The sequence below is a fragment of the Myotis myotis genome, unplaced genomic scaffold (assembly GCF_014108235.1).
Source record: "Myotis myotis isolate mMyoMyo1 unplaced genomic scaffold, mMyoMyo1.p scaffold_m19_p_2, whole genome shotgun sequence".
NCBI lineage: Eukaryota > Metazoa > Chordata > Mammalia > Chiroptera > Vespertilionidae > Myotis > Myotis myotis.
Genome location: NW_023416324.1, coordinates 209,071,078 through 209,093,801, shown reverse-complemented (window position 1 = coordinate 209,093,801; position 22,724 = coordinate 209,071,078). Strand labels below are relative to the sequence as shown.

General features: G+C 54.5%; 1 protein-coding gene across 1 annotated transcript; it reads right to left on the bottom strand.

Annotated features, from left to right (window-relative positions):
• Positions 1 to 1,144: 1,144 nt before the first annotated feature.
• Positions 1,145 to 16,716, bottom strand: DNMT3L (DNA methyltransferase 3 like). Its single transcript, XM_036352768.1, is given in 12 exon segments — positions 1,145 to 1,170; positions 1,173 to 1,309; positions 3,734 to 3,819; positions 9,178 to 9,317; positions 9,804 to 9,879; positions 10,664 to 10,752; positions 11,760 to 11,847; positions 13,975 to 14,146; positions 14,962 to 15,074; positions 15,151 to 15,230; positions 16,250 to 16,294; positions 16,611 to 16,716. Coding segments are annotated over 12 exon segments (1,158 nt in total).
• Between the last annotated feature and the right edge of the window lie 6,008 nt (positions 16,717 to 22,724).

The following is a 22,724-nucleotide window of genomic DNA, read 5'->3' as shown; positions in this document are numbered from 1 at the left end:
TTTGGAGTCAGCTCCAAAGGCCTCACCTCCTCACACCTTCATGTTGGGGTTAGGACCTCAACATATGAGTGTGGTTCGGGAACCCACGTTCAGACCACGGCACCCACCCACCGTATGGAGGGTGGTCTGCTTTACTCAGTCCCCCGAGTTAAATGTTCATCTCACCCAGAACAATGTTCGAACACATGTCTGGGCACCTGGCCCAGCCAAGTTGACAGAGAAAATGAACCATGACACAGCTAATCCCCTTAACAATGTACGTATTTTTAAAAATCTTCAACAAAAGATCCAATTTTAGCCCAACCTTTCTTCCACAAAGTGTCTTACATCCCACGAACAGTACCAAGCCCTGGCCGTCATGCCCAGGACAAGCTGAGTGGTCAGTGACCTCAGCCTAGGTCCCTTTGGGGGGTCCTGGCTGATCTGGAAAGATCCCTTTAGGTTCCAGCTCGAACCAATGCTCTGCAAGGATCTCCCCTCCCCGGAGCCCAGCGAGGAGCCCAGCGAGGACGGGAAGGCTGCACATGGCACAGCGGGTTAGGGTTAGGGTTAGGGTTAGGGTATCTGGCCTCCACCTCACTGCTGTCTCCTCATCCCTTCTCCCTTTGCTCACCAAGCTCGGAGTTCTGCACTTTGCTGAGGCCTGGGCTGCTGTGCGGCTGCCAGCCGGGTGTGTGGTCGCGTGACAGCATCGCGCCTGCACCTGTGGAGCGCCTGCCACAGGCCCCTGGGCAGTGTGTCCTGCTCGTCGTTCTCACCCACAGCCCGTGCCCTACAGCGTAAAGGCCGTGCGTACACATCAAAACACCAAAAATGACCACTAGCCCGCGTAATAAGTGTATTTTTAATTCCTCACACAGCACACAGAAACACTTTCAGCAGCACACGTGCACTGGGACATCAGGGTGTTGTCCCTGGTGAGATGCCGGGCACTTCGCCCCCTCCCGGGAAGGAGGGTGGGGGTGGGGAGGAGGGGGCGGCGGCTACATCTCCAGACCCAAAGGGAGAGGGGTCTGGGGCCACCACAGGACATCCAAGGTCAAGCAAATAAAATAATCATTTGAAGAGGACAATGGAGACAATATCAGGAAAGTTATCTCAGTTCTAAGAAAGGTCTTTCTTTTTTCGCGGTATAATGACTCACTTATAAAGAGGAAGTGAGTTCGGTTGAAAATACTTGAAATATTCTCGAAGTGGGAGGAAACACTTCTTCACCAGCGAGGCCGGCCCGGGGGCAGCGGCCCGTGCTCTCTGCCGGTCCTGGGCCAGCTGGGACAGCTCCTCGGGGGGCACCTGGGCCGAATGCCTGCTGCGGGGGGAGGGGGCAGCCCGTCACCCACGGAGCCCACGCTCTCAGGGCAGGGCTGCTGGCGATGGGCGGATTATTCAGTCTCTCCCATAAACACCCCGTCCTGCTTGCATGTCCTGGGCCTCAGGGGACGAGATGGCCCCACCCCTCCCACCTCCCTCGGTCCTGTGAGAAGCTGCTGAAAGGCCGAGGGTCCCCCAGGACAGATCTTGGCCCACATGGAGAGTCCCCCTTTCAGGGAGAAGAAGGCATCATGGAGAGACCCCACAGAGAAGAATGTCATTCCCAAGGAATCCTGATCTACCCAAGACCGAGGCCTGAGCAGGGCCCAGGGGTCCTGTGACAGCCGTGCTGCAGACCCCACATGAGGGGCAGGTGGGTGGGGAAAGCACCTGACCCCAACTTGCAATGTGATGCAACCCCTGGGACTCCGGGCTTCGTGAACATGGCGCCCAGCACTGGTGTCTCATGCTCCCAGGCACCCACTGCCGTCAGACACATTCCCTGGTTCACTTTGCAAGGCCAGGGATGAGGCGCCAGAAACACGCAGGGCTGCTCCTGGCAACCCCCTTCCCCCCACCAACACACCCCCCGGGGAAGCTTGTCTGGCAGAGGGGTGACATGGCCATCCAGGCAGCCGCCCACCCTCTCAGCAGGATGAAGTCTGCCTTCAGTGAGGGGCCCCTCCTCCCGTTAGGACAGCAGGAGCCTGAGCGGACCTGCCCTTCAAAGCAGGGGCTTCCAGCCCGTTTCCGGGAACCAGCTGGGGCGGGAGCCAGCTGGTGGGCAGGGCAGGAGAATAGGCGTAAGCACCACCCGCAGAATGACCGTCCTGGCTTCAGGGAAAACAGCCCGGAAAGCCGCCCCACATTAGCCGCACCTAACACTGATCCTGGACGTGGGCCTGGCGAGGGGAGCGTCTGGGCCTGGGGTGGGTGGGAAAGGCTCCAGCAGCCACTGTGGGGAGGAGTCAGGACCCACTGCCCCCGAAGATGCGTCAGTGACTCACACGGGGCTGCCCGGGGCGGGGTGCCATGGAGGAGCCAGCTGCTCCCTCCAGGGCAGGACCGTGTGGGGTGAGAGGGAGCCCGGGCAGGTGTCCCGGAGCAGGCTGCCCGAGGAGCAGGTTGACACGGCCCAGGGGGAGGGGGTGTTGCGGGAGGAAGTGGAGCAGAGAGACTGCTCAGGAGCAGGAATAGTCGGGAGAGTGTCTGGTGGGTGCGGAGGGGTGTGTACGTGGGCTTGTGTGAGTGTGTGTCAATGGGTGGGGGGGTGTGAGTGCGGGAGCTTGTGTGATTGTGTGTCAATGGGTGGGGGGATGTGAGTGCGGGAGCTTATGTGAGTGTGTCAATGGGTGGGGGTGTGTGAGTGTGCATGAGCTTATGTGAGTGTGTCAATGGGTGGGGGTGTGTGAGTGTGAGAGCTTGTGTGAGTGTGTGTCAATGAGTGGGGGTGTGTGAGTGTGCATGAGCTTATGTGAGTGTGTCAATGGGTGGGGGTGTGTGAGTGTGAGAGCTTGTGTGAGTGTGTGTCAATGAGTGGGGGGGTGTGAGTGTGCATGAGCTTATGTGAGTGTGTCAATGAGTGGGGGGGTGTGAGTGTGCGTGAGCTTATGTGATTGTGTGTCAATGGGTGGGGGTGTGTGAGGGCGAGAGCTTGTGTGAGTGTGTGTCAATGAGTGGGGGGGTGTGAGTGTGCATGAGCTTATGTGAGTGTGTCAATGGGTGGGGGTGTGTGAGTGTGCATGAGCTTATGTGAGTGTGTCAATGGGTGGGGGTGTGTGAGGGCGAGAGCTTGTGTGAGTGTGTGTCAATGAGTGGGGGGGTGTGAGTGTGCATGAGCTTATGTGAGTGTGTCAATGAGTGGGGGGGTGTGAGTGTGCATGAGCTTATGTGAGTGTGTCAATGGGTGGGGGTGTGTGAGTGCGGGAGCTTGTGTGAGTGATTGTGTGTCAATGGGTGGGGGGGTGTGAGTGCGGGAGCTTATGTGAGTGTGTGTCAATGGGTGGGGGTGTGAGTGCGGGAGCTTATGTGATTGTGTGTCAATGGGTGGAGGTGTGAGTGCGGGAGCTTATGTGAGTGTGTGTCAATGAGTGGGGGTGAGAGAGTGAGCGGGGCTGTGAGGGTGAGTGTCCGGGGTGTAGGGTGGGCTGTGCTGCCGAAGCCTGCAAAGTCCTGGGGTGAGAACCTCAGGAGCGTTCGTGCAACAGCTTTTGGGGAGAAGGTCCCCAAAGTGGAAGGGGTGTCCCTGACCTTGAGCACGCCCAGAATTTTTGGGGTTGCCTCAGAGACCCACCAGACATAGGTCCGGACCTGGGCAGAGAGACTGCTGGGCATGGCTGGCTCCCTGTCCCCTCAGACTCCTGTCTCCTTGATGGCCAGTGTCCCTCCTCGCTCCCAAAGGGCTTGAGTGCACAGGAAATACCTCTTCACGGCCGGGATGTTGCTCCACACATGCACGGCGTTCCGGACGGCTCTGCCGCAGGTGTCCAGGATGGTCACGGGGTCTGTCTGGGGTGGAAACATCGGCTGTGGATACAGGTGGCCTGGACAATAGCCTCTGTCCGTCCCCTGGGCTGGCCCAAGGCCTTGGCCACCGTGGGAACCATGTGTGGCCCTCAGAATTGGGTCAACAGTCTTCCCAGACTGTCTACGTTCCCCAGTCCACACTGCTGCACATCACATCTTACCTTTATATATAAAAGGCTAACATGCAAAGTGTCCCCTTGGGAGTTCAACCGGGAGTTCTATCACTTGCTATGATGTGCACTGACCACCAGGGGTTGGCGCGGAACGAAGGAAGGCCTGGGCTGCAGCCAGAAGGCCCAGATCGGCCCTGATTGCTGGCCAGGCCTAGGGACCCTACCCATGCATGAATTTCATGCACTGGGCCTCTAGTTTTCCTTATAAATCCCTAATGAGGGAGGGGAAACAGATATTATTTTAAAACTTTTAATTGGTTGTTGGTGTTTTGTTCCCAGGGTCATGTGACCCAGGGACGCCCTGCCAGCTCAGGCACCAGGTGGACTGCTATGCAGATCAAGAGTCTGTGGTCTTTGTGCCGAGGGGTGTGTGTCTCAGGGACATGAGCGCGGTGCTGGCAGAGGAGGCTATCGTAAAGGACCTTTGCTTCACGGCGCAAGTGGCCGCCTGGCCCTGGGGTCACTGTCTCCCTAAAAGGCACTGGAAGGACAAGGGAGGAGAGAACAGGAGGGACAGACCTTCCACCATTGGGAGGAGGAGCCTCAGAAGGGAGAGGGGCATGAAGGAGAAACTGAGGCAAGAGGTCATCATCCCCCAACACACAACGAAAGGTGGCCTTGACTCTACCTCCCCAGACAGGCCCATGCGGACCGTTCCTGAGCCCCACCACCCTGGGACACACAGCCTCCTCCTGTATCAGCACCAGCCTGGGAAGAGAGACAGCTGCACCGTCAGTGGCCGGTGGCTGGAGCCCACGGGAACGGTGCCTACAGCTAGCAGGTTAAGATGTTCCCAGCCACCAGCAGGGATGAGGTTCCACAGCAAGATGGGAGCAGTTATAGCAAGTAAGGGAAGCCCTAGCCGGTTTGGCTCAGTGATGGAGCATCAGCTGCGGACTGAAGGGTACCGAGTTCGATTCCGGTCAAGGGCATACCTTGGTTGCAGGCTCCTCCCCATCCCGGGCCCTGGTCAGGGCACGTGCAGGAGACAACCTACGGATGTGTTTCTCTCATATCAATGTTTCTCTCTGTCTTTCCCCTCTCTTCCACTCTCTCTAAAAATAAAATCAATGGAAAAATATCCTTGGGAGAATAATTTTTAAAAAAAGAGGTTGATTTCCACACCTAAGTTGATTAAGAATGAAGAGACGAGAGTAGTGAGATGAAGGGTTTAGGGAAAGCTAACACACAAAGCCAACAATGTCCATTACAAAAAGTAAAATAAGAGAAGTTCCCTTTTTTGGCTACTTCTAATTTGGAACCAATTTGGATCTATTAAATGTATATAAAAAAACAATAAAAATCAGGATTTTTGCTTACCTGACTGCTGTTATGTGGCAACATGTTAGAGTTTTGAAAATCCCAGAGTCCTTAAGAAGGAGAAATAAGTACAGACAGGGAAGTACAAGAATTGCGAGGCCACCTTGCTCAACTCCATGAAAAGCTTTTTAAAATTAAAATGAAACGGATTATGTTCTAGGAAAACAGAACTGGAAAACAGAACTTGCCAAACTGATCTCCAAAAAAATCCTTACAGATTTCTGTTCCCACAGAAGAGCTAACTCCCATTTAAAAATAACAACAACAGCCCTAACCAGTTTGGCTCAGTGGATAGAGCGTCAGCCTGTGGACTCAAGGGTCCCGGGTTCGATTCCGGTCAAGGGCATGTACCTTGGTTGTGGGCACATCCCCAGTGGGGAGTGTGCAGGAGGCAGCTGATCGATGTTTCTCTCTCATCGATGTTTCTAACTCTCTATCCCTCTCCCTTCCTCTCTGTAAAAAATTTAATAAAATATATTGGGGAAAAAATATATAAAATAACAGCAAAAACAACTAAGCCAGACCATTTCACAGGAGAATTCTGTCAATTTTCCAAATAATTTTTATGAATCAAGCTTAACACTGGTACCCAAACCCAACAAAGATGGCACAAAACAATAAAACCACATACTTCTCTCTCTCATGCTGGTCACAGCAAAAACCCCAAAATTCAGCAATACGTTATGTTAGCAGAATATACATCATGCACCACTAAGTGGATTTTTTTCCAGGAATGCAAGCACGGTTCATTATTAGGAAATCTATTAATATATTATACCAGAGGCCCAGTGCATGACATTCGTGCACTGGTGGGGGATGTGGGAGGGGGTCCCTCAGCCCGGCCTGAGCCCTTTCACAGTTCCGGTGCACTCGGGGATGTCCGACTGATGGCCTTAGCGCTGCTGTGGGGGTGAGAGAGGCTCCCACCACCGCTGCTGCACTCGCCAGCCCTGAGAGCACACTGACCACCAGGGGGCAGCTCCTACATTGAGCATCTGTCCTCTGGTGGTCAGTGCGTGTCATAGCGACTGGCTGTTCTGCTGTCCAGTCGATTTGCATATTACCCTTTTATTATATAGGATCTTATTAGTAGCTTGAAAGAGAAAAATTATCTAATTATCTCCACTGACATTAGAAAGAACATTTGACAAAATCCAACAGCTATTTTTGATAAAATTATTCACAAAATAGAAATCGATGGAAACTTCCTTAGCCTAGTGAAATCTACCAGCCTCACCCTCAGGCCAGCATCAGCTCAGCCGGGAGGCACGGGCAGCGTTTCCGTGGAAGTCGGACAAGAAAGACCGCTGCTGTGATTCATTGTTGTCCCAGAGGCAACAGCAGGAGACAAGAGAAAGGTGCCTGAGGTGTAAAACTCGAAGGAAACCACCGTCTCAAGTGGCAGGTGATCTGCTCAAACACCTAGAAAGCCTAATGGAACCTACTGAAAACTACGGTAAATTAGAAGGTCATTCGATCAGGCAGCAGGAGCAAAATTAAGGCACAGCAATCAATAGCCTCCTGTGTGCAAGGCAAAACCAGTTAGAAGAAGAGACGAAGATCCCAGCTGCTACAGGGCACTTGGACAAAAGTAACAGGAACTGCACCAGAGAGCTGGTGCCACCTGGGCAGGGCCAGGAAAGCGGGCAGGGGGAGGGGGCAGGGGCCAGGACAACCCTGCCCCTGCTGCCCCGAGGCCACCGGGCCACCTGTGGAAGTGACAGGCACTCACACACGCACCTTCATCGCATCCGTGCCTGTGGGAGCGAAGGTTAGAAACCACCTCCTACCCCAGCACGGAGCAGGTTCATTCATTTGTTATGTCCATGCAGAGTGAAACGGAGGAAAGTGAAACGAAACAAAACACAAACTAAAACAAGGAAAGAGGAGGTCCTCTGTACAGGAGGATCTGGTTCTGGGAAAATGAGCCGGACACAGAGGAGGAGGAGGAGGAGGAGGAGGAGAGGGAGGACACGGAGGAGGGCAGCGTGGGCAGAGCCGCTGCATTTGCATAAAGAACCCTGGAGGTGACCAAGAGGCTGGAGGTTGGACAGATGGGGGTCAGGACGGCAAGGGCACTGTTGGCCTTACATTTGGATGTGAAGCACGCGCCCTGTGAGGAGAGGACACCAGGCTCAACCGGGGGCTGCCCTGTGCGTGGGGAGGGACTCAGCCCTGGGCAGAGCTGGCCCTGAGTCCTGGCTGCCCTCAGGGTCAGGATTCAGATACACGGAGAGAAAACACAGTTGTCGGTGCCCCGGAGGGTGTGTGTGTGAGTGTGGGATTATATGTTAGTGTGTGCCAGTCGGAGGGTGTGTGTGTGTGAGTGTGTGGGATTATATGTTAGTGTGTGCCAGTCGGAGGGTGTGTGTGTGTGAGTGTGTGGGATTATACGTTAGTGTGTGCCAGTCGGAGGGGGTGTGTGTGTGAGTGTGTGGGATTATATGTTAGTGTGTGCCAGTCGGAGGGTGTGTGTGTGTGAGTGTGTGGGATTATATGTTAGTGTGTGCCAGTCGGAGGGGGTGTGTGTGTGAGTGTGGGATTATATGTTAGTGTGTGCCAGTCGGAGGGTGTGTGTGTGTGAGTGTGGGATTATATGTTAGTGTGTGCCAGTCGGAGGGTGTGTGTGTGTGAGTGTGTGGGATTATACATTAGTGTGTGCCAGTCGGAGGGGGTGTGTGTGTGAGTGTGTGGGATTATATGTTAGTGTGTGCCAGTCGGAGGGTGTGTGTGTGTGAGTGTGTGGGATTATATGTTAGTGTGTGCCAGTCGGAGGGTGTGTGTGTGTGAGTGTGGGATTATATGTTAGTGTGTGCCAGTCGGAGGGGGTGTGTGTGTGAGTGTGTGGGATTATATGTTAGTGTGTGCCAGTCGGAGGGTGTGTGTGTGTGAGTGTGGGATTATATGTTAGTGTGTGCCAGTCGGAGGGTGTGTGTGAATGTGTGGGATTATATGTTAGTGTGTGCCAGTAGGAAGGGGTGTGTGTGTGAGTGTGGGATTATATGTTAGTGTGTGCCAGTCGGAGGGGGTGTGTGTGTGAGTGTGGGATTATATGTTAGTGTGTGCCAGTCGGAGGGTGTGTGTGTGTGAGTGTGTGGGATTATATGTTAGTGTGTGCCAGTCGGAGGGGGTGTGTGTGTGAGTGTGGGATTATATGTTAGTGTGTGCCAGTCGGAGGGTGTGTGTGTGTGAGTGTGTGGGATTATATGTTAGTGTGTGCCAGTCGGAGGGGGGGTGTGTGTGAATGTGTGGGATTATATGTTAGTGTGTGCCAGTCAGAGGGTGTGTGTGTGAGTGTGTGGGATTATATGTTAGTGTGTGCCAGTCGGAGGGTGTGTGTGAATGTGTGGGATTATATGTTAGTGTGTGCCAGTCGGAGGGTGTGTGTGTGAGTGTGTGGGATTATATGTTAGTGTGTGCCAATCGGAGGGTGTGTGTGAATGTGTGGGAGTATATGTTAGTGTGTGCCAGTCAGAGGGTGTGTGTGTGAATGTGTGGGATTATATGTTAGTGTGTGCCAGTCGGAGGGTGTGTGTGTGAATGTGTGGAATTATATGTTAGTGTGTGCCAGTCGTTTGTGCACCGCATACGGTGGTGTACGTGGTGTGTGCGTGTGCGCGTGTGCACAGGTGGAGAGCCCGGTGGTGTATCCTGAGCGTAGCGTGAAGGGGACACCCTCTGAGACCACCGTGAAGGGGTCATGCCCTAATGGCAAGGCGACCCTCAGGGTCCCTGTGAACTCTGAAACCCGAGGCCTCAGGGGTCAGACCCTAGACCGCCACCCGGGACCCAGGCTGAGTGTTCTGGAGGAGGCCGGCCTGGCTGGCATCAGAGGCCCCGCACGCACCTCCAGGAAGCGTGTGGCGATGACGCGGTCGTCCTCGGTCAGCATCAGGTTGTCCACGAACATCCAGAAGAAGGGCTGTGCGCCGCCGGGCCGGGGCTGCGAGTACTGCAGGATGCGGTGGAACTGGAACAGGTACCAGCCTGGGGGACATCGGGCGCGTCTGGCTCTGCCCGGCAGGGGGGCATGGGCACAGGGGCAGGGAGGGGTGGGGACTGCGGAAGGACCCGTTCCGTGTGGCCGGTCTGGGCCCTCGGTGCCCACTACTGCCCAGGATAGTTCTGTGCCCCTAGGGCCGGCTGTCACCCAGTGTGCTGACCCAGCCTCACCCAGCACCTGGCTTTAAGGCGCAGAGGCGGTTAAAACAAGGCAGGGCTTGCAGGTGGAAGGGGCAGGACAGGGTCAGAGGGGCCTGGGATGGGCGATGGCCTCACAGGGAACCCATGTCAGAGCACATCACATGGTACTTGCTGAACATGGACATTTCAATGGATATCAATCAGTGATCCCCCAATGAAGCTGTTTTTATAAAATGCTGTCAGCTTGTAATTCCGCCCTCCCAGAGGGCCATGGCGCGGGGGGAGTTTGGGATGAGAGAGCCCAGGTATTGGGGCAAAGGGTGCTCTTACCTGGAGGGTGGTCACAGGCCTGGCGGAGGGGAGGTGTGCAGCCGTACACGAGGTCAAACGGGCCCCACTCTTCCACCTGCAGGACACGGGACAGGGGGACGTGTGCAGTGTGGGCGGCCTGTCCCAGCAGCAGGCTCCCGTGTGCCCAGCGGTGACACCCACAGGCGGGCAGTGAGGCCGCCGGGTCAGACCCACCAGTGACCTTGTCAGTCACCATCGGCCTCGGGACCTTCGGGGCTGCCTGTCATCACTGCAGGAGGGGCTGGCCCTCCCCGGTCACTGGGAGCCCGAGTGACTGCCCGTGGCAGGCGTCACCCTGCAGGTCGCTCCCGGGAACGTCAGTGCACTGACCCGGGACTCAGGGGCTGTGAAGTGCTCCAGCCACGCTGGATGCTGTTAGGCACTTGGTCTGAGGCCTCAGTCCAGGACATAGGAGATGGCCTTCAAGGAGCCAAGACATTTCATGGTGGAAATGTATGTCTGGGGGACGTTTTCAATCTGCCCGGGTTCATTTTAGAGGGGGGTGGGGATTCGCCCCCTCTCTGGGCAGCACCATCACCGGTGGTGGGACTGGCCCCTTGGATTTCAGCAAGTTGAATAGGAGGTTTGGCCGATCGCTCTGCTCTGGGCTGTGGCCAGTGTGGGGGCCAGGAAAATGCCCCTCATCTCTCCTACTGCAGGGCGAACCGCCAGCAACTGTGAGGACGAGTGCCAATTCCTGTGAGACCCTCACGTCGGCCAGGCTGGGGCCAGAGCTGGGCAGCATCTGGGCTGTCCGCAGCCCCCTGCCCACACCCCCACCCGGGACCGCGTGCACACCCGCTTCCATCTTGGCGCTTGGACGGACATGCTGTACTCACGTTCCTCCTCACCACGTTGGTAACATCATCCAGATATTTCAGTCTTCCTGAGCCAGAAACACTCTCCAAAAAGCCCAAACTCGTCAGCTCTGGGTGAGGAAAAATAAGGGCACAGAACACATTGACTCTGAGCCCAACCGGAACCAAAAGGCCCACAAATGACCCGAAAAGCAAGCTTTATCTTTCTAGCGACTCGATGGGGACTGAGGAGGGAATAAGGATGAAGGTGTGTTGCATTGTAAGCGAAGCAAGCAAACTCCCCGAGTACTGATTTGAGAAAGTCAGGCGGATTGTGCGATGTCGGCCACACCCTGGGTTAGGAAATCCAGATGGCACCCGGCCAGGCTGAGTGATGCAGTGGGTGGGCTGCTGGAACCCCGGTCCGCCCTGCCCTGGAGAGTCTGTGGCCGGGGGACAGGAAGAGCCCGGAAAGGACCTTACAAATGGGCTCGGGGATGCGTCCCTGGCAGGAGATGAAGGCGGGGGCGTGGCCTGGCTCCCGGGTGCCTTCAGCTGGAAGTTGTGCCCACTGTGAGTCTCAGCCCCTGGCGTGGCTCGGTGCTTGAGGCTCAGTGACCACTGCTCAGGGCGGGGGGCACAGGCCAGAAGAGGGGCGGGTTCCCATGCCATTTGGCCTGGGACTAGGATGTATTTCCATGCATTCACTCTTGTGGCTGCAGAGCCCAGAAGAATCTGTGATATCCAATGGCACCAGCAGGGGGCGGTCAGCTGGGGGTCCAGAGAGGCACACCCGGGCAAGGCTGGAGCGCAGCAGTGCGAGTGAGGGTGCTGGGAGCCCCAGGAGGGGCGGGCAGCCCTGCAAGGTGGCCAGGGGTGTGCTGGTATCTGAAGTGGACTTTGTTGTGTGGTGGCCGTGGGCAGAGAGCCAACGTCTGCATTTCCTTTCCAAGGCATGACTCCTGAGCGAGTGAGCACCAGGGCTCCTGCACCCTCTCCCCACCCCCCAAAGGGAGCCTCAGCCCCTGGAGTCACCCCAGGTGCTCAGCAAGTGTGACACTGGGAACATTCTAACAACCCCCTCACCCCCACCCCCCACACACACCCCTAGGATAGGCAGGCGCATCACCACACTCACCTTTCCTGATGTCCCCAAAAAGGGACAGCACGCGGACTGGCTCTCTCTTCCACACAGGCACCGTTTTATACATCTCAAGGGGACTCTCCTATTTATTAAAAAAAGAAAAGAAGAAAAGATGACGCTCTGGGCGGAAGTGGTTACAGAGCCTGTGAATCACAGGGAGGCTCCTTTCTGGCCAGCAGAGGGGTCCCCTGAGCAGAGGCACACCTGGGGCACCCCTGCCCAGGCGCTGGCCCGCCCTGACCTCACTGCGCACCCCCAGGCCTGGCCTCCTGCCCTGAACCCTCCCCAGACCATCGCTAGAAAGGAAGGCAGGTGTGGCCTTCCTATGTGAGGAAGACAGTTCCGTGGGGGACACTTCCTGTGCATTTCTTGGGGAGAGCCTCACATCGGGGGCTTCTGAATACACGCAACCTATTCCACCCCATTCCTCTCCTTCCCTGTGAGGGCTCCGAGTGCAGCCCCAAGCCACCTAGCACCCTGAACGTCACTAGCGGGAGGCCCTCCCAGGCCGAGGATGGAGACCTCTGCCCTGTCTCAGCCACGAAGAAGCCAGTAGCCACACCAGAGACAAAGGATGATGCCTGCCCTTCCCTTCCCTCCCAGGACGCCCGGGAGACTGTTGATCCATTTGGCAAACAAGCCCCCCCAGAGACCCCTGCCCCCAGGAGGTGCATGTTGGGGGAACGTGGCCTCCTGCAAGCAAGGAATCAAGCCACCCACTGTCGAGACCAGGCCTGAGTGGGGGGTCTGCCTGTGTGGGAGGCTGGCAGGGGAACCCCAAGCGACAAGAAGGGCCTGCCTGAGCATAAGCAGACAGGACAGCACCCACACAGGCAGCGAGTGAATGGGCAGGGGAGTCTGGGCAGGGCAGGTGTGCCCATGCCGAGGAGTGTGGGCATTTTCTTGCAAAGTGAAAGTCCTTCTGCAACTTGTAAGCCTGGTCGTCCCACACTGAGGTGGACAGTTTCTGCCACTGGGTGGGCCATCGGCACAGGGGCAGCTGTGACTGATGGACACTGTGGGACGCGTGTCCTGGTCCCCGGCTGCACTGCAGGCGCAGAGCTGCTGCCCCCTGCGCCTGGCACTGGGCTGGCGTAAGGACAGTTTCCAAATGTCAACTTCATGTTCTTGCAAAGTGGAAAGTCCTGCAACTTGCAAGCCTGGGTCGTCCTACACTGAAATGGACGGTTTCTGCCACTAGATGGCCCCAAGGAGGTTCTATGAGGAGTACCAGTGCCTGTTCTCCAAAAAGCACCATAAAGACACCTGCAAAGGTTGTTGTAAATGCACACCTGCCCCCAGCCTGTGTCAGGGAGAGGGTGGTACGGCACGCCCGCCTGTGCCCCCTATGGGTGGGCCCGGCAATTCTGTGTGCAAGTCCCCAGAACCGGTTCTGGCTGTGGGCCCCTACTATCCACTGCTGCATCGCCAAGCACCCGCCCTCGCCCTCCTGTCTTAGTTTTCCAGCACAACCACAACAAATGGGAATAAACTGTGGCCACGAATTTACTCAGGAGGCCGAAGTCTTTAATCAACGTGTCAGCAGCACTGGTTCCCGCTCGGAGTCTGAGGGGGGCTCTGACCCAGGCCTCTCCCCAGCGTCTTGAGGGGCTGGCAGTCCTTGGGGCCTGGCCGTGTAGACCACACTCCAAACTCTCTCCCCAGAGCCACATGGCCGCCCTCCCGCTGTGTCTGTCTCCAGTCTCCTCTCCTTTCTCTCTATGACACATTCCAGACCCACCCTAATCCAGGAGACACAGATCCTTAACTCAATTGCATTGGCAAGGACCCTATTGCAAAACAAGTCACCTTCACAGGCACCAGGGTCAGCACTTGGATGTGTTTTTTGGGGGTCACAGTTCATCCCACTGTGATGAGCCCACTGCTGCCTAGATCCTGGCTCCTGGCTGTGACTTCAGCCCTCGAGAGGCCCTGGTCTAGCCGGCTGCCCAGGCGTTTGTGCCCGTCCCCTGCCCGCTACAAACACCTGGTTCCCAGGCTTGGCACAGCCCCACCGCCCGCTAACGTAATTGGAAAGCAGACCATCGCTCATGGAACCTGCTGTCAGAGAGAAGGCACATTTGCTTAAAGGCCTTTCGTGCCACCTTGTAGCAGAGCAGGTGGGCATCCTGCAGCTAGTGGCCAGAGGAAGCCAGCGAAGCTGGGGCCCCTGGCACCGGTCCGTCCTGTCCGGCGAGCGGCTCCTTACCGGATCCTGGTCATAGAAGGCCTTCAGCCGCTCCCGCCACTTCCTCCTGCGCTGCAGCAGCCCGTTGCGGGGCGAGGGCAGGCACAGGAAGCACACCCAGTTACTCATGGCCTGAACTTTCCCCGAGGTCCCGGGCCCCACCAGGGTGTCCACGCACTCGAAGCAGTAGCACCTAGAGCCACACAGAAAGCCAGTGACTGAGGTGACTTCGCTCTGGCCACCGACGGACACCACGGGCCGCCTGCAGGCCGAGGAGAGCCTGCCCTCGCTTTGGAGTGAGCTCTCGGAGCCACACCCGGGCTCCTGGGAATGACAAAGTTGGCCCTGTTCGTCTGCACCCACACAGTGTGAAGGTGAGACTGTGGACCCGGGGGAGGGGGGGGCTGTCCCTCTCAGGGACCTAGAGGGATGGGAACCAAGCCATCTGCAGAAGACAGTGGGCTGTTTATGGGCAAGGACAGATTTCAGAGAACCTCCTAAGCCACCTGTCTTCCCCCAACCCTGGAGCCCGGGACACAGTTAAGCTTTTCCAACATCAGTAGGGGGGGTGGGGGAGGACATGGGGTGGGGAGGCAAGTGCAAGGATAGCCCCGGGGGACTGAAGGGGAGGGGACTATGAATGGAGCTCATGTTGGCATGTAAGGAGGCATGAACATGCCCCTGCCTGTCTCCCCCTTCCTCCCGCCCTGACCAGCAGCCCCCAAGGGTGCAGGGTGTCCACCCTCCGTCATGATTGGGGGAGCAGCTACGTCTTGGCGAGAACAATAATAAAAAGAAAAATTGGAAACACAAGTCTTTTGACGCCCCACCTCCCATATGTCCAGGCTCGACATCAAATGAAATGTGTGAGATGGAAATTGAGAGCTCTGGAGAGAGTCATCCCTTTGTGGGGGGTCCCCCCCATTCTTAGGTGCGTGGCTGAGAAGGATGGGCTATCCCAGGGTCCTTGGCCTTCACCCGGGCCCCACCGGGCACCCCTCGCCTCACCGCGCGCAGTCGGGGTTTTCGCAGATGAGCAGCGTCTGTCCCGCGCAGCAGATGCAGCAGTAGGACTGGTACCCGTCCTCATCGTACAGGAAGAAGTAGTCCCGGAACTTGTCCTGGGAGAGAGCAAAGCAGCCAGTGCCTCCTCTGCTCCCAGGGGCCTCCCCAGCCGCCCCTCGGCTCCTGGCTTACCTTGCAGGGGGAGCACATCCCGCCCTCGAACAGGGGGTGCTGCCTGCACACCTGGAAGCTCCCACAGCAGATGCACAGCTCTAAGGGGACAGCCAAGGGGCAATGGGGTCACGACACCACCAGACAGCCACAGACTTGGGGAGACATTTAACAAAAGAGGGGCAAGGCCCCTACACGGGAACCACAAAACGCCGTTGGAAGGAAAATCTGGATAACTGGGAAGCCGTGTCCCAGGTCATGGTGTGAAGTCTGATCAAATAATTGAAGGGACACCCCCTCCCTGGGGCCTGACCCTTAGGCCCTGTCACAAGGACATTCCCTTTTTGCTTAGACCACATTCCACTTGCTAAGACCACATTCCACTTGCTAATAAGACCATTATCTCTCCCCTCCAGGACCTTCCTAGGTTCTGGGCCCGCCCAGAGAACTCTCCGCCCAGAAAAAGCCCGCCTTCGGTCCTTGAAAACCTCTGATTGCCCGTCCCTGGGTGCTGGCGCCATTTTAGGGCTTGGCCCATCCGGTGTCCCGAGGACCTAATGAATTCATAATCCCTCACCCCTTTGGCCTCATGCGTTCCTCCTTCAGTGACCCTAACGCATGGATCGGACGGAATATTGTTAAAAGGATGCGCCTGCCCAAACTGAACTATACTTTCCTCTCGAAATCCCAGCTGCCTTCTGTGTGCGCGCGCAAAAGTTCACAAGCTGATCCTGAACTGCATATGGAAATGCAAGGACTCCAGAACAGGCAAAGCCGCAGAGAAAACAAGTAGATTTGTGATTGTCTAATGTGCAAGGGGGAGGTGAGGAGGAATGGGGAATGACTTGGGGCTGGGTTTTTTGGGTGTGTGTGTGATAAAATGTCCTAAAATTAGATAGTGGTGATGGTTGCACAACTCCGGGAATGTAAGACACTGAACTGTGTACCTTAAATGGAGCCATGGGGGCTGGGGCCCTCGGAGGGAGATGAGCAGCAGGGCACCAGCTACGCCCGCTGCCTCCTTCCTGGATGGAGGCCTGTGTGAGGCTGCAGCCAGCGGGTCCAGAGCTGGCGGACATCCCCTTTACCTGGGGGTGTGGGCACGTGTGCGACCACTCACCTTCTATGGCTCGCTGGTTAACCTTGACTTCATATGCAATCAGATCTGGAAAAGAAAGTTAAGTGGGGCCTTGCTCCTACCTGCCTGTCGTTTAAACACAGCCACAAGTGAGTGTTATACGTTGATTTTCTGAAGCCACAGGAGCCAGAGGACCCTACTCCCACCCCCACCCCGTGGTCTCTACCTACCTTTCCTGCAATGTTACCCCCCCCCAAGCTTGAGGGTGGGGAGAGCCCCTGGGTGGGGCCCTCCCTGCCCCTGCCCTAGCATCTGATCTACGTGTGGATATTCGAGAAGCCTGGAACCCAGGCCTGGGGTTGGCATCCCAAGCGATGGGCCCGGCACCCAAAGGAGCCCTCACCTCTGCGGGGCTCGGGCGAAGGGGTGGGCGACTGCTCACTGGAACCCACCACGATGATGTCCATGCTGCACTCCGCCTCGGGGTCCATGTCTGGGGCAGCTGCCATTGGACACCGTCCAGGAGACAGGACAGGCACAAGCAGGGGGAGGAAATGGTCCCACAGCCTCTGCCTTGGAGCCCCTGGCCCCCGGCAAGGGCGAAGGGGCCCAGCACCCAGCTCGGCCCCCACCCACCTTCCACAGTGACACCCACCCCTCCCAACCCCAAGGAAGGTCTTCCTGGCAGGAAGGCTGGTGGTGAGTGCCAACCTTGAGAGCTTGGTGTGGCCCCTGTGCCAGGTCCCTCCCCACCATGGCCCCCGCCACAGCGAGCAGTAAAGGGAGAGGTCTTGGAGGGGTCCAGAGCTAAGGCCCCTGCAGCCGCCGCCTCCGTCTGCACCCACCGCCTCCGTCTGCACCCACCGCCTCCGTCTGCACCCACCGCCTCCGTCTGAACCCACCGCCTCCGTCTGAACCCACCGCCTCCGTCTGCACCCACCGCCTCCATCTGCACCCATCAGCAGCTGTGGGCCCCCCCCCCCCCCGGCCACTCCCGTGCTCCCACCCGCAAGTGTCCCCCAGATCTGCTGGACCCTCAGGCAGGAGGCGAGGGAGAGGGAGAAAGGGCCTCACAGATTTCACAGGGCGGCTGCCACGGCTCCTCTTCCAGCTGCCCGGCGGGGTCAGGGTCCGGGCTGTCCAGGCGCTCCAGGCTCAGGGTCCCAGGGGAGGAGAGGGCCATGGGACCGGGGAAGGGGCCTCCCAGGAACCCGCAGGAACAGGTCAGGTGGGAGGCCCGGGGGCCATTGGGTGCGGGGGCTGAGGAGCACTAGGGGAGGGGGCGCAGGGTCCCCCAGACGTGCGGGGGAGGGCTGAGCAATCTTCTGTGTGAAGGGGTGTTGGGTGAAAGGGTGAGGAGCTCCTGCAGGCAGCTTATATGGGTGGGTGGGATAGAACGTTCCGGAAGGGAGGAGGGGGAGGAGAGGTGGGGTGGGGTTAAGTGCTCAGTGGGAGGGAAGGGGCTTGGGGGCAGGGTGAGGGGGTTCAGTAAAAGGATGCTAAGTGAAGTATGGAGTTGGGTGGCGGGCCAGGGCTGGAGCTCAGTGGGGGAGGGGCGTGGCACTCCTGGGCGGGGCTTAGGGGGCTCAGTGCTCCGGGCGTGGGTGGGGGCAGGGCTGGAGGAGGAGGGGGAGGGAGGAGGGGGAGGGGGAGGGGCAGGGGGGAGGGAGTTCCTTGGGGGCTTAGGAAGCTGGGTGGTGTCCACCGTGGGGGTGGAGATGAGAGGTGAGGAAGAAGGAGCCAGGAGGCATTCACTTCGGTGGGATGGGCCAAACGGCACTCAGTGGGGGGCGGTGCGGGGAGGAGTTGGGGGTCTCAGGGCTGAGACTGGGAGTAGGGGAGACCCTGGGGGCAAACAGCCCTCTGTCCCCATTGGGTGCCTGCTGGCCAAGCCTCCTGACTTCCCCTGACAAACACCTCTACCAGGTGATCAAGGTCAACATCAACAGCGACAAGTTGGATTGACAGGGCGCACCCACGATGGGCTGTGATGTGAGGTGATGAGAATGGCAGGTCACCTCTGTGGTTTTCCTGCCTCTACCCATGAGAAAAGCACCAGAAAATTCCCGTAGAGCAGCGGTTCTCAACCTTCCTCACGCCGCGACCCTTTAATACAGCTCCTCACGGTGTGGTGACCCCCGATTTCATTGTTACACATTGAACATAATTAAAGCATGGTGATTAATCACAAAAACAATATGTAATTATATATGAGTTTTCCGATGGTCTTAGGCGACCCCTGTGAAAGGGCTGTTCGACCCCCAAAGGGGTCGCGACCCACAGGCTGAGAACCGCTGCCGTAGAGGACCACTGGGCAAAAGGCCTGCCCGTATTCCTTAAACCTGCTCAGGCCATCGACAGCAAAGACAGTGTGACAAACCCTCGCTGTCACAGGGAGCCTAAGGGGAGGTGACAACTAACTGTCCAGTGGGGTCCTGGGGTAGAAAACGGACATGAGGGGAATGTCAGTCAGCTATGGCTTATTCATTTGGTTAATAATAATGGATCAGTATTGGTTCATTCAGTGGAACAGAGGGGAACCTGTGAGGTTCATGGTAACTGCATGGCTTTGCACAATTTCTGTAAATAGGAGACTTCTAAAGTTGTTTTTTCAAACAATATGCAGTATTACTCACTATAGTCACCATGCTGTACATTACGTCCCCATGACTTACTTTATAACTGGGAGTTTCACCTCCTTCAGCCATTTTACCTACTGGCCCCCGCATCTGTTCTTCATATCTACTGAGGTCAGGGGTTTTGTTTTTGTTTTGTTTTTTTAAGATTCCACATATAAGTGAGATCATATGGAATTTGTCTTTCTGTCTGACTTATTTCACTTAGCATAGTGCCCTCAAGGTCCATCCATGTTGCAAATGGCAAGGTTTCCGTTTTTTTATGGTTGAATAGTATTTCATTGTACCCATCTCTACCATAATGTATTTATCCATTCATCCATCTGTGGGCACTTAGGTTGTTGCCATCTCTTGGATACTGAAAATAATGCTGCAGTGAAGATGGGGGTGCAGATATCTTTTCCAGATAGTGCTTTTGTTTTCTTTGGATAATTATCCAGAAGTGGAGCGCTGGGTCATATGGTAATTCTACGTTTAGTGTTTGAGGAATCTCCACACCGTTTTCCACAGTGACTGCCCCAGTTTACCTCCCCAGCAACAGTGCATGAGGGTTATCTTTTCTTCACATCCTCGCCAACACTTTCTTCTTGGCTGTTTTTGGTAACAGCCATTCTGACAGGTGTGAGATGATAGCTCATTGTGGCTGTGACCTGCATGTCCCTGGTGATGAGTGATGTTGAGCATCTTTTCATGTGCCTGTTGGCCATCGGTATGTCTTCTTTGGGAAAATGTCTATTTAAATTTTCTGCCTATTTTTAATTGGATTTTTCCCCATGAGTTCCTTATATATTTTGGATATTAGCTTCTTATCACATATATTATTTGTAAATATCTTCTCTCACTCATTTTGTTTCCTATATGTGTTTGTTCATTTCTGGGTTCTCTATTCTGTTCCACTAATCATTGTCTGTTTTTATGCCAATATCACACTGTTTTAACTACCAAAGCTTTGTAATGTAGTTTGAAATGAGAGAGTATGATGCCTCCAGCTTTGTCCTTCTTTCTTAAGACTGCTGTGGCTATTTGGGGTCATTTGTGGTTCCATACAAATTTTAGGGTGGTTTTTCCTATTTCTGTGAAAAACGTCATTGGAATTTTGATAGAGGCTGTATTGAACCTGCAGATTGTTTTGGATAGTATGGATGGTTATGACAATATTAATACTTTCAACCCATAAATATATTTAACATATATTTATATAATACATATTAAATACATACTGTATATTTAATGTATGACATAATATATATAAATTATTTAGAATATATAGTCAAGTTAATTCACTATTTTTTAAAAGTGGAGGGAAGAGAATTTTTATTTTTATTTTTGGTAAGAGTTTAATTGAGCCAAAATGAGGACATATCCAGGGAGCAATATCCCAGATGCTCTTTGGGGTAAGTTTTGCAGGTTTCTTTTTTCTTGATCAACTTTTTTATTTATTATGTTTTGAATTGCTTTTAATTTTTCAATTACAGTTGACATACATTATTATATTAGTTTCAGGTGTCCACCCCAGCGATTAGACATGATGTACATAACTTACTAAGTGGTCATTCTGATAAACTCACACTCACCTGGCACCATACATAGTTATGACAATATTATTGACTATATTCCCTCTGCTGTACTTTAACATCCCATGACTATTCTGTAACCACCGATTTGTATTGTTTAATCCCTTCAGCTTTTACACCTACCCCGCTCCCCTGCCCTGCGCGCACCCCCCCCACCCCCCGTAACCCCCTGCTATCTGGCAACTGGCAAAATGCTCTGGATTAGTCTCTTTCTGCTTTGCTTGTTTATGCGTTTTGTTTTCTAGATTCAATTGTTGATAGATATGTGTGTATTGCTGTTTTAATGTTCATATTTCGCTGTCTTCTTCCCTCCTTCTTCTTCTTCTTGACCCTTTAACATTTCATATGATATTGGTTTGGTGGTAATGATCTCCTTTAGTTTTTCTTTGTCTGGGAAGGTCTTTATCTGTCCTTTGATTCTAAATGATAGCTTTGCTGGGTAGAGTAATCTAGTTTGTAACTCCTTGCTTTTCATCACTTTGAATATTTGTGTCACTCCCTTCTGACCTGCAAGGTTTCAGCTGACAGTCTGATGGGAGCTCCCTTGTAGGTAACTAACTGCTTTTCTGTTGCTGCTTCTAAGATGCTCTCTTTGTCTTTCACTTTTTGCATTTTAAGCATCATGTATCTTGGTGTGGGTCCCATTGAGTTCATCTTGTTTGGTGTTCTCTGCGTTTCCTGGACTTGTATATCTATTTCTTTCACCAGGTTAGGGAATTTTTCTGTTAGTTTTTTCAAATAGGTTTTCAATTTCTTTCTCTCTCTCTCTCTCTCTCTCTCTCTCTCTCTCTCTCTCTCTCTCTCCCTCTCCCTCTCCCTCTCCCTCTCCCTCTCCCTCTTCTTCCAGCACCCCATGATGCAAACATTGGTATATTTGAAGTTGTCCCAGAGGCTCTTTACACTATTCTTGTTTTCTTTTCTTTTTATTTATTTATTTTTTATTCTTTTTGCTGTTCTGATTGGGTATTTTGTTTTTGTTTTGTTTTTTGCTTCCTTATGTTCCAAATTGCTGATTTGAATCTCAGCTTCATCTACTCAACTGTTGATTCCCTGTAGATGATGCTTCATTTCAGTTAGTGTATCCTTCATTTCTAACTGGTCCTTTCTATGCTGTTGAGGTTCTCACTAAGTTCAGTGAGCACCCTTATAACCAGTGTTTGAACTCTGCATCTCGTAGATCGCTTGCTCCATTTTTGTTTAGTTCATTTTCTAGAGTTTTATTCTCTTCTTTCATTTGGGACATATTTCTTTGTTTCCTCCTTTTGACAGCCTTCCTGTGTTTGTTTCTGTGCGTTAGGTCGAGCTGCTAGGTCTCCCGGGCTTGGTAGAGTGGCCTAATGTAATAGGTGTTCTGTAGGGTCCAGTGGCACAGCCTTTCTAATCGCCCAAGCTGGGCCCCAATGTGCACACACACCCCACCCCACCCCACTCACCCCCACCTCCGTGTGGAGTGTGTACACCCTCCTCTTGTAGTTGAAACTTGATTGCTGTTGGCCTGTCAATGGGAGGGACTTACCCCTTGGGCTGATCGCTGCAAGGACTGGCTGTGACCACCGACCACTATGGAGGATCAGCTGTAGAGGGAGGGGCCCACCCCACAGAGCAGGACTTACTTCAACGGCCTCTGGTGCCCTCTGAGTCCACCCTTGAGTGTGTCGCTTGTAGAGGAGGTTGGGTGGTGACACTTTGACATGGTCGGAAGCTGCCCACTGGGTGCGCTGGCTCTGGGCAAGCCCCAGCCAGACCCCAGCTGCTCTGTGATTCTGCTCTTTGTTCAGTGCCCTGTGTTTCTGCTCCAGGCTTTTCTGGGTGCCAACTATTTGTGGCTTGTTTTGTTTTTAACCCCCTTGGCAGTGGGAGCTCCTGCTACAATCCTGGTGCTGACTGAAGCACATGGTGAAGGAGAGATGGGTGTCCTCCTAGTGCCCTGTTGGCTGACCCCTGGGTGGGTGAAGGGCCTGGTAGTGGAGAGGCCACTGAGGGCCAAGGCTGGATGGGAAGGCTCCATGCTGGATGCTGACCTGGTAGAAGGAGGATGTGGACTGATGGGTTGCTGGTTTAATTCTTGGTCAGGGCACATGCCTGGGTTTTGGGCTCATCCCCTGTGGCGGGGTGTGCAGGAGGCAGCCGATTAATGTTTAGCTCTCATATTGATGTTTCTCTCTTCTCCCTTCCTCTCTCTCAATAAACTATTCTTTTAAAAAAAGTAGAATTTAAGAACTAATGAATTGAAGAGCTGATTTCTTAAATTAATTAATTTTATTGTGGTAACATACGCATAACATAAAATCTGCCATTTTGACCACT